Source organism: Triticum aestivum, chromosome 3A (assembly GCF_018294505.1).
Source record: "Triticum aestivum cultivar Chinese Spring chromosome 3A, IWGSC CS RefSeq v2.1, whole genome shotgun sequence".
NCBI lineage: Eukaryota > Viridiplantae > Streptophyta > Magnoliopsida > Poales > Poaceae > Triticum > Triticum aestivum.
Genome location: NC_057800.1, coordinates 430,068,738 through 430,079,862, shown reverse-complemented (window position 1 = coordinate 430,079,862; position 11,125 = coordinate 430,068,738). Strand labels below are relative to the sequence as shown.

Genomic DNA, 11,125 nt, shown 5'->3' with positions numbered 1-11,125 from the left:
GGCTCCGTCCGCCACCGCCCCGGCCGCACGCCGCTCCCGATGTCGCCGAAGAAGACGCCGAAGGGCAAGTCGGGTTTCTTCGGCGTGAGGCAGAAGCCCTCCGGCAACTGGGGTGTGGAGTTCCCCGACGCCGGAAGGCGTTGGTGGATCGGCACGTACCCCTCCGCCCACGAGGTCGCGCGTGCCTACGACGTGGCGGTGTGGCGTGCCGAGAGGCCTCGGTCACACCTCAAATTTCCAGAGACCGAGAGTCGGGCGGAAGCGGAGATACTTGTGCCGCAGGGCATCAACATGAAGGAGATCACGACGAAGAAGAAAAAGACGAAGAAGCCGTCGGTTGTCGTCAGTGCTGGCGAAACCGATGAGGAGGCGATGGCGAGGTTTGCTCGGGAGCATCCGGAGTACGTCCAGGCCGAGATAGAGTACTACTGGAAGCGTGAGGCGGAACAAAAGAAGAAGGGGTCGAAGAAGGAGGATGAGGCCGGTCCCTCGACGGTGATCCCCATCGAGTCCTCTTCCGAGGAGGACTGGGCAGACTTCTCGGAGGAGGATGAGGGGTGCGACGACCCGACGAAGGAGGAGTTCTGGGAGCAGTTCCGTAGCTCCGATGAGGAGTAGTTTATCTAGTAGTTTGAATAAGTAGTAGTTGAAGTTGATGTATGAAACGATATTGAATTTGATGTTTGAACTATGTTGAATGGACTAGTAGTATGTCGTTTTACATCTTCATTTTGGACCATCTATTGGAGTTGCTCTTTTGGACTATTAATTTGGACCATCTGTTGGAGTTGAGCTTTTTTCGGAGCTCCAAAACGCACTTTTTGACGGTCCAAATTTTACATCTTCGGTTTTGGACCGCCAAATTTTGGACCATCTATTGGAGATGCTCTAAAACCAATAGCCTCTGTATGGTTTTAAAGGGTTCTCTATTAGTTGTCCTTGATTTAATATAGATTTGTACTAAATCAGCGACAATTAATATGGATCGAAGGGAGTATTAAATTTTTTGAATACTTCCAGATTAGAAACTATAGGTCATTTTCCTTTTCTTATTTCTACTCTATCTGTCCATCTTGGGAGGCGGTGTGGCAGGATGCCACGGGAGAAGGAGGAGGAGGCCACGGCGGATGGTCCGCTCAAGGCGGCGGCCTCCTTAGCAAGTCGGAAATGTCGAAGGGAGGCCCACGTCGAGTACCGTGTCAAGGATGCGGGCGGGAAGGCAACATTAATGGAATGGTTGTGTATGTCAGCAACAACATGGCGAAAACAACGAGAGTTGAACGTGAAATTTCCTACTCCCTCCGTCCGGGTTTATTAGACCTCTCAGTATCACAAACATGTCCCTTTTTATAAGGTCTCGTTTTGGAAAGATGCATGCATGCAATCATTTCATTGGTTGCATTGAAAGCCGTTGTTGTTGGTGCCATGACTGGAAAATTAATACACTTCAAGCGTGCTTTTTCATTGGCTGCATGCATGTGAGAGAGTGCATTGAAGTGGAATGAAAGAATTAGTGTGAGCAAATTACTATATGTCTTGCTCGAAGAGAAGTTGTCTTTAGGCCTAATAAACCCGGACAGAGGGAGTAAAATTTTACTTCATATAAGTTCAAGCAAGAGGGCAACTGGCCTGCCAATACCGGCACCAAAAGATCCAAGTGCCCTCTTATACCCTCTTATCTAAGGCGTTGTTTTCATAGGGAGGATACACAAAACTCAATCTTTATAAACTAGAAAACCGTTTAACCATATAAAATCTTGTTTGCCTACTCTAATTAACCCATGGATTTAGGAAACTTTGTTTCTAGAAGCCCAAGATTTCGGGTTCGTCGAAATAGATTGATAAACAGAAGAAAAATAATATATAATGTACATTGATATGCTCCTACGCTCCGCAGATAGCTAATCAGCTACATCACCTTTGTGACTTCACCTTGACAAGTAAGTTGTGCCTCTCCCTGCGAGTATGCACACCCATTTCATTGATGCAAATAGATTCCTTATCCTAGGAGTATATGTAGATTGGGTACACCCCTCCCGTTAGCTCTACCGCCTCTTTTAACCGCTACGCTCGTCCATGTCACTATTGGTAGACATTCTTGATTGGAGATGGGAGATGGCAATAAGCAATGACACGGGATTTTTCGTTTTGTGAAGGACAGTTCATATTGCAAGTGATAATGCAACCGCCCTTCTCGACCACAATTGTGTTTTTTGTGCTTCACAACAATGCCGTGGAGGACGCGTCCTCCTCGGAGCTTGTGAACACGCGCGGACGCCTCCTACAGTACCTCGGTCGTGACCGCGGCAACACGTCGTCACACACCATGACGACGGCCAAAAAGGTGGCATCCAAGACCACGCCATGGGAATGATGCAACACGCGCCGGCCATGTTTGCTACATTGGACTGGGAGCTCGCCAACCCGACCTCGCATTGGCCTAGGCCAAGGGCCAGTCTAGGATCACCGGGCAGACGGGGCTGGCCAACTCCAAGCGCGCCACCCGTGCCCTTGGCGGCAAGGGCAAGGCGTTCACGATTGCTCCTCAAAGTGGGGTTGGGTGACTCCGAACGCGCCACCCATGTCCTTGGCGGCAAGGGCAAGACACCCACGGCTGACCGTCATCGCCAGGACGAGCACTTGCACCAGGAGGCGAAGGCATCTGATCGGCTCCCGCGAGCGCCAGTTTGGCGGACCATCACGACTACCGCAACCCCTACGCTCCCTTCCGTCTTTGGAAGACCCACAACGACTCCGACTTCGACAACGATGGAGGGGATGACGACTGAAGGAGCCGCCGGCCAAGGCAGGATACGTACGAGGTCATGTCTGGTACCTCACGTATTTAAAAAAATCAGGTGAACTTGTTAAATATCGTCCACATAGTTTATTTTCTAAAATTTAGGTGAACTTGCTAAATATCATCCGGTTTGAATGTAATATGTGAAACTTTCTTAAAATTCATCCAAGTTTGCATAAATTTCGGCTTATTGTCCGTTTGAACTAGTAGATGTTTGATGCAGACTATCCGTTTGAACTAGCGCGGACGTTTGATGCACGTGTGTCAGTATGCACCTACTGACACTGGCAGTGAAACAGCCAGGAAGACGTATTCGCTGTGCCAAGGTGGAAGCATAGTGGCGGGAGGTTTGAATAGGCGTTGGGCCGTGTGTAGTTGAGTTGGGCCGGGTGAGTAAACGGGCTGAGGCCCATGAATGTAACCAGCAGATATAAGCTCGAGTGGCTGGCGTGTACGGGTATCAATGTATTGAATTTGAATCTCATTTCCCTGAGCTTATCTCTTTCTCTCTCTCACTCGCTTGTGTCCGCATCTCTCCCACCGTCTAGCCCCTCTCCTCACCGATCTCACCCGTGACGAGCCCCAAATCCGACGGTCCCTCGGTGGCCAACGGAAAGGGCGTTACAATCTGGTATCAAAGCGACTGATCTATGGCCTTCTTCCATGTTCTCGAGAGCGTACCTGGCAAATTCCGAGGCGACGGTCTCCGATCACCTTAGGGTTCGATCGGTGTAATCCCTGACCTGAGGTGGGTTGCTTCAGAGAGGAACGACACGACTGCGTTCAAACCCGGCGCCCAGATGAAGCACATCACGCGCGAGATGGAGCTCTTCCAAGAGCGCATGTTGAAGGAGTTCGCGGGGATCTGCGCCGAGTAGAGCAAGTTGGCGAAAGTGCTGGAGATCTGCGACCAATTAGAAGCGCTGGATGCAAAACTGGAGGAGCAGTCGCAACGCTTGGATCAGGTTCAAGTGAAGGTAAATCTCTCATGTGACACATTGGGCAAGGTACAGTAGGAGCAAGTTCAGTCGATGAAACAGAGTGCTCCGGTCGCAGCTAAGGGAGGGACTGTTCCTCAAGTTCCACCGCTCCAGACGGGTTGCTGGGAGCAGCACCAGCATCCCAAGGTTCCACGACAAGGACTCCGCACCGGCCACATCAGGTACATGTCAACAACCCATACCCTAGTGGAGAGCAAGAAGAACATGTTCAGTGTGATGAAGCGACTAGGAAGAGGAATTGGATGCCCAAAATGGATTTTCCAAAATTTGATGGTACAGGGGCTAGGGTCTGGATTGATCAGTGTGAGGCATTTTTCCAATTGTACAACATTCCAGACAGTTTCCGGGTGGCATATGCATCTCTGAATCTAGTAGATAATGCAGCACATTGGTTTCAGTCAGTGAGACTGCTTGCTAAGTTTGATGTTAATGTGCATAGAGAGCTGCTGCAATCACTACTCAGGCTGAAACAGTGGGGTACTATAGAGGAGTACAAAAATAAATTCCACCAGTTGGTATATAGCATCAGGTTATATGAGCCTCAGCTGAGTGACACCTTATTGGTCACAAGATTTCTCATGGGTTTAAAAGAGGAACTGAGAGCTGCAGTGGGAATGCAGTTACCTGAATCTGTTTAGCAAACTGCACTATATGCTCAAGTCCAGGAGAGGTTACTGCAACAAAACAAGGGTAGTAAAACTACTTATCCAAAAAAATCACTGGTAGACAGCACTCTAGAAGTGCGTTTGCACCAGGTGAGTTGTGGAAAGCTAAGTAGCTTAAAGAGTACAGAAGAGCCAATGGGCTATGTTATGGGTGTGGGGAGAAGTACAGTCCTGGACATGCTTAAGTCAGTGGAAGCTATGAATCCCCATGAGATCATTTCTGATGCCGTGTTAGATGCACTGTTGTATGACCAGCAAGAGGAATGTGCTACTATTCCTGTCCATGCCTTGTCAGGTGCTACTCATTAAAAACTATATAGTTCAGAGCACTGATTGGAAACCAAGTGGTGTTACTGTTGTTGGATTCTGGTAGTACACACACTTTTGTTGATCAGGCCTTGCTGGACAAGATTAAGCTAACACCAAAAAAACTGTCTGATCCCTTATCTGTCAAGGTGGCAAATGGTGATAAACTACAGTGATGCGGAGCATCCTATGGACATCACCATGTCAAGAGTCCGTTCGGCGAGTGACACGTGCGACATCTACTTCACATACACAAAGGTGAATCGTCTCCTTTACACGTGCTCACTTGACCCCTTCGAGGATGGTATACTACTTGACACTTCTCCCATGTGCATGCATAGGTATTGTCAGGGCTTCACGGATGTTAAGGAGGAGTGCAAGCGCCAAGGAACAACTACACCATCCGGGGAGGAAGCCTGGAAGCGACGACGGAAGAAGACATGGCTGCTGAAGCTACAACGGCCGGACATCCGGGCCAGAGGCCAGACATCCGACGTGTGGGCAGCCGCGCAGGAGCTGCCCCAACAGTCGGACGAACAAGCTTCAACGGACGGACATCCGACGCCAGCCCCGGACATCCGGCGCCTCCCGACAGCCCGAACATCCGGCATCTCCCGCGGATATCCGGCGCTGACGTATCCAGAGAGCAACTGAACCTCCACTTCAGCCCGGACATCCGGCCGAGACCTCGGACATCCGGCTCGTCCCGAAGCCTCGGACATCCGGCCCCCAACCCAGACATCCAACACATGTGCGTGCCTAACCGGGCCAAAGGCCCATGTATCCCCTCCTCACTTACTCCTTCGTGGCCCTAGACTATATCTACTCCTCCACCTCCTTCTAGTTGGGTTAGTAAAGGATTAGCTCATTTAGAGACAGAGCTTTGCTCATCCATACAGATCTACTCCACGAGAGAGATTGCGTCCTCTACAGAGAACATCCACCTTGGATTCAAGACCCCTCACGGGAAGATCCCCTCGTGGATTGATACGTCCATTTTGTCATGCTTTTATATCGATATTTATTGCATTATGGGCTGTTATTACACATTATGTCACAATACTTATGCCTTTTCTCTCTTATTTTACAAGGTTTACATGAAGAGGGAGAATGCTGGCAGCTGGAATTCTGGGATGGAAAAGAGCAAATATTAGAGACCTATTATGCACAACTCCAAAAGTCCTGAAACTCCACGAAAGTCAGTTTTGGAATATATTAAAAATATTGGGAAAAGAAAGCACCAGAGGGGGGCCACCCACTGTCCACGAGGGTGGAGGGCGCGCTCCCCTGCCTCGTGGGCCACCTGGAAGCCCCCCGATGCCTATCTTCTGGTATAAGGTGTCTTTTGCCCTGGAAAAAAATCAGAAGGAAGCTTTCGGGATGAAGCACCGTCGTCTCGATGCGGAACCTTGGCGGAACCAATCTAGGACTCCGGCGGAGCTGTTTTGCTGGAAAAACATCCCTCCAGGAGGGGGAGATCATCACCATCGATCATCTCATCGGGAGGGGGTCAATCTCCATCAACATCTTCACCAGCACCGTCCCCTCTCAAACCCTAGTTCATCTCTTGTATCCGATCTTTGTCTCAAAACCTCAGATTGGTACCCGTGGGTTGCTAGCAGTGTTGATTACTCCTTGTAGTTGATGCCAGTTGGTTTATTTGGTGGAAGATTATATGTTCAGATCCTCTATGCACATTAATACCCCTCTTATTATGAACATGAATATGATTTGTGAGTAGTTATGTTTGTTCCTGAGGACATGGAAGAAGTCTTGTTATAAGTAGTCATGTGAATTTGGTATTCGTTCGATATTTTGATGAGATGTATGTTGTCTTTCCTCTAGTGGTGTTATGTGAACGTCGACTACATGACACTTCACCATTGTTTGGGTGTAGGGGAAGGCATTGGGAAGTAATAAGTAGATGATGGGTTGCTAGAGTGACAGAAGTTTAAACCCTAGTTTATGTGTTGCTTCGTAAGGGGCTGATTGGATCCATATGTTTCATGCTATGGTTAGGTTTACCTTAATTCTTCTTTCGTAATTGCGGATGCTTGTGAGGGGGGTTAATAATAAGTGGGATGCTTGTACAAGGAAGGGAAGTACCCAAGCACCGGTCCACCCACATAACAAATTATCAAAGTAACGAACGTGAATCATATGAGCATGATGAAAACTAGCTTGACGATAATTCCCATGTGTCCTCGAGAGCGCTTTCCTTTATATAAGAGTTTGTCCAGGCTTGTCCTTTGCTACAAAAAGGATTGGTCCACCTTGCTGCACCTTGTTTAATTTTTTTACTTGTTACCCGTTATGAATTACCTTATCACAAAACTATCTGTTACCGATAATTTCAGTGTTCGCAGAGAATACCTTACTGAAAACTGCTTGTCATTTCCTTCTGCTCCTCGTTGGGTTCAACACTCTTACTTATCGAAAGGACTATGATAGATCCCCTATACTTTTGGGTCATCAAGACTATTTTCTGGCGCCGTTGCCGGGGAGTGAAGCGCCTTTGGTAGGTGGAATTTAGTAAGGAAAAATTTATATAGTGTGCTGAAATTTACTGTCACTTGTTACTATGGAAAATAATCCTTTGAGGGGCTTGTTCAGGGTATCTTCACCCCAACCAGTAGAGCAAAGAGTTGCTCCTCAACCTACTGAAAATGTTTACTTTGAAATTCCTTCAGGTATGATAGAGAAACTGCTAGCTAATCCTTTTACAGGAGATGGAACATTACATCCCGATATGCACCTAATCTATGTGGATGAAGTTTGTGGATTATTTAAGCTTGTAGGTATGCCCGAGGATGTTATCAAGAAGAAGGTCTTCCCTTTATCTTTTAAGGGAAAGGCACTGACATGGTTTAGGCTATGTGATGATATTGGATCGTGGAACTACAACCGATTGAAATTGGAATTTCATCAGAAGTTTTATCCTATGCATCTGGTTCATCGTGATCGTAATTATACATAATTTTTGGCCTCGCGAAGGAGAAAGTATCGCTCAAGCTTGGGGGAGGCTTAAGTCAATGTTATATTCATTCCCCAATCATGATCTCTCAAGAGAAATTATTATTCAAAAAATTTATGCTCGACTTTCTCTCAATAATCGCTCCATGCTCGATACTTCTTGTACTAGTTCTTTCATGATGAAGATTATTGAATTCAGATGGGATTTATTGGAAAGAATTAAACGCAACTCTGAAGATTGGAAACTCGACAAAGGTAAGGAGTCATGTATAACACCTAAGTTTGATTGTGTTAAATCTTTTATGGATATCGATGCTTTTCGTGAATTTAGCACTAAATATGGACTTGACTTTGAGATAGTAGCTTCTTTCTGTGAATCATTTGCTACTCATGTTGATCTCCCTAAGGAGAAGTTTTTTAAATATCATCCTCCTATTGAAGTAAAAGTAGCCGAACCTATTAAAGTTGAAGAAAAGACTATCACTTATAATGTTGATCCTATTGTTCCTACCGCTTATATTGAGAAACCACCTTTCCCTGTTAGAATAAAGGATCATGCTAAAGCTTCAACTGTGGTTCGTAAGAGTAATGCTATAACACCTACACCCTCTGAGAAAATTAAAGTTGAACCTAGTATTGCTATGGTTAAGGATCTCTTGGTCGATAATATTGATGGGCATGTTATTTACTTCTGTGATGAAGCTGCTAGAATTGCTAGACCCGATACTAAAAATAAACATAGACCTGTTGTTGGCATGCCTGTTGTTTCTGTTAAAATAGGATATCACTCTTATCATGCCTTATGTGATATGGGTGCTAGTGTCAGTGCAATACCTTATACTTTATATGAAGAAATTATGCATGATATTGCACCTGCTGAGATAGAAGATATTGATGTTACTATTAAGCATGCCAATAGAGATACTATTCACCAGTTGGGATTATTAGAGATGTTGAAGTCTTGTGTGGGAAAATTAAATATCCTACTGATTTTCTTGTTCTTGCTTCCCCACAAGATGACTTTTGTCCCATTATATTTGGTTTAGGGGGTATGCTAAGATAGACTGCAAAAAGGATATTGTTACTGTTGGTTTAGGGGATATGTCTCATGATTTTAATTTTGCTAAATTTTGTAGACAACCCCATGATAAAGAATTGCCTAGTAAAGGTGAAATCATTGGTCTTGATTCTATTGCCATGCCTCCTAATGATCCTTTAGAACAATATTTGCTAGACCATGAAAATGATATGTTTATGAATGAAAGAAGGGAAATAGATGAAGTATTCTTTAAACATGGGCCTATTTTGAAACACAACTTGCCTGTTGAAATTCCAGGGGATCCTCCTCCACCCAAGGGTGATCCCGTGTTTGAGCTTAAACCATTACCTGATACTCTTAAATATGCTTGTCTTGACGAAAAGAAGATATATCCTGTTATTATTAGTGCTAACCTTTCCGAGCAGGAAGAAGAGAAATTATTGAAAACTCCGAAGAAGCACCGTGCTGCTATTGGATATACTCTTGATGATCTTAAGGGCATTAGTCCCACTTTATGCCATCACAAAATAAAATTGGAGAAAGACGCTAAACTAGTTGTTGATCACCAACGACGGTTAAATCCTAAGATGAAAGAAGTGGTAAGAAATGAAATACTAAAACTTCTGGAGGCAGGTATAATTTATCCTGTTGCTGATAGTCAGTGGGTAAATCTTGTCCATTGTGTCCCTAAGAAGGGAGGTATTAATGTTGTTCCTAATGATAAAGACGAATTGATCCCACAAATAATTGTTATAGGTTATAGAATGGTAATTGATTTCCACAAATTAAATAAAGCTACTAGAAAGGATCTTTACCCTTTACCTTTTACTGATCAAATGCTATAAAGATTATCCAAACATACACATTTTTGCTTTCTAGATGGTTATTCTGGTTTCTCTCAAATACCTGTGTCGAAAGAGGATCAGGAAAATACCACTTTTACTAACTTTTGTGAAAAGATTGTTGAGGTTTTCATGGACGATTTCTCCATGTATGGAACTTCTTTTGATGATTTCTTAAGCAACCTTGATCGAGTTTTGCAGAGATGTGAAGAAACTAATCTTGTCTTGAATTGGGAGAAGTGCCACTTTATGGTTAATGAAGGTATTGTTGTCGTGGTTCTAAGCCTGACAGTAGAGTGGGGGGGGTAGGTATTGAGAGGCAAGGTCCTAGCTATGGAGAGGTTGTAAGCACAAGGGATGTACGAGTTCAGGCCCTTCTCGGAGGAAGTAACAGCCCTACGTCTCGGAGCCCGGAGGCGGTCGAGTGGATTATGAGTATATGAGTTACAAGGTGCCGAACCCTTCTGCCTGTGGAGGGGGGTGGCTTATATAGAGTGCGCCAGGACCCCAGCCAGCCCACGTAGGAGAGGGTTTAAGGCGAGTTAAGTCTGGGGCGTTACTGGTAACGCCCCACATAAGGTGCCTTTACTATCATAAAGTCTACTTGATTACTGGCCGTTGCAGTGCAGTGTGCCTCTTGACCTTCTGGTGGTCGAGTGAGTCTTCGTGGTCGAGTCCTTCAAGTCAGTCGAGTGTGTCCCTCGTTGGTCGACTGGAAGGCGACTTCTTCTAAGGGTGTCCTTGGGTAAGGTACTTAGATCAGGTCCATGACCCTACCCTAGGTACATAACCCCATCATTAGCCCCCGAATGGATTGAGGCTTCGAGTGAGGAAGGAGTTGATGTTGTTTCCGATTAACCTTTGTGCCCTGGTCGTGCGTTGTCCTGGACCAAAGAATCTCTTCGTCGACAGGGAGCAATTTGCCTTCAGTCGACTCGATCCATTCTATTTTTGCGTCGAGTGATCTTTCGGGCTTCGACGATCTCCGAGCGACGGATCACCGGAAACGCCGCGTCTGACAGACTGATTTGTTGTTCGCGGATTCCGCGGGATGCGAAATTTGGGGACGCGCGCGAAGCGGGGCGGACCGTGGCGTTCGGATGGAACGGGGCATAGACGCCTCGATCTCCGCGCCGCCTTTTTCGCCACGTATCCCGTCTGCATAACTGTTCCCAGATATGATTAGATCGACGGGCCCACCTGTCATCCACTCGGAAGGGACCTTATAAATGTGCCCGGCGAGGATTTCTGTGCTGCGCCTCAGCATTCTCTCCCTCTCTCTGCTTCCTTCTTCTCCGCCCAGCGTGCTCGCTCTCGCCCCCGCACCACTTCCCTTCGCGCATCTCACCGGCGACCATGGCCAAGGAGAAGACGGCGGCGCTGGAGCGCGCAAAGAAGGCGTCGGCGTCGGAGAAGGCGAAGGGGAGATCCACCAGCCGCGGAGGGTCCTCGTCCAGATCCCGTCTGCCGAAGGGCTGGGTCCAAGGAGACTGGATCCA

The 11,125-nt window shown here is 46.5% G+C and overlaps 1 protein-coding gene across 1 annotated transcript; it reads left to right on the top strand.

The window, feature by feature from the left end:
* The first annotated feature begins 39 nt into the window (after positions 1-39).
* Positions 40-618, top strand: LOC123061508 (dehydration-responsive element-binding protein 2A-like). The gene has a single exon (XM_044484630.1). The coding sequence runs from the start codon at positions 40-42 to the stop codon at positions 616-618; it is 579 nt and encodes a 192-aa protein (XP_044340565.1).
* Positions 619-11,125: the final 10,507 nt, after the last annotated feature.

Excerpts from the sequence above, each read along its gene's own strand:
- LOC123061508 (XM_044484630.1), top strand. The coding sequence starts at position 40 with ATGTCGCCGAAGAAGACGCCGAAGGGCAAGTCGGGTTTCTTCGGCGTG.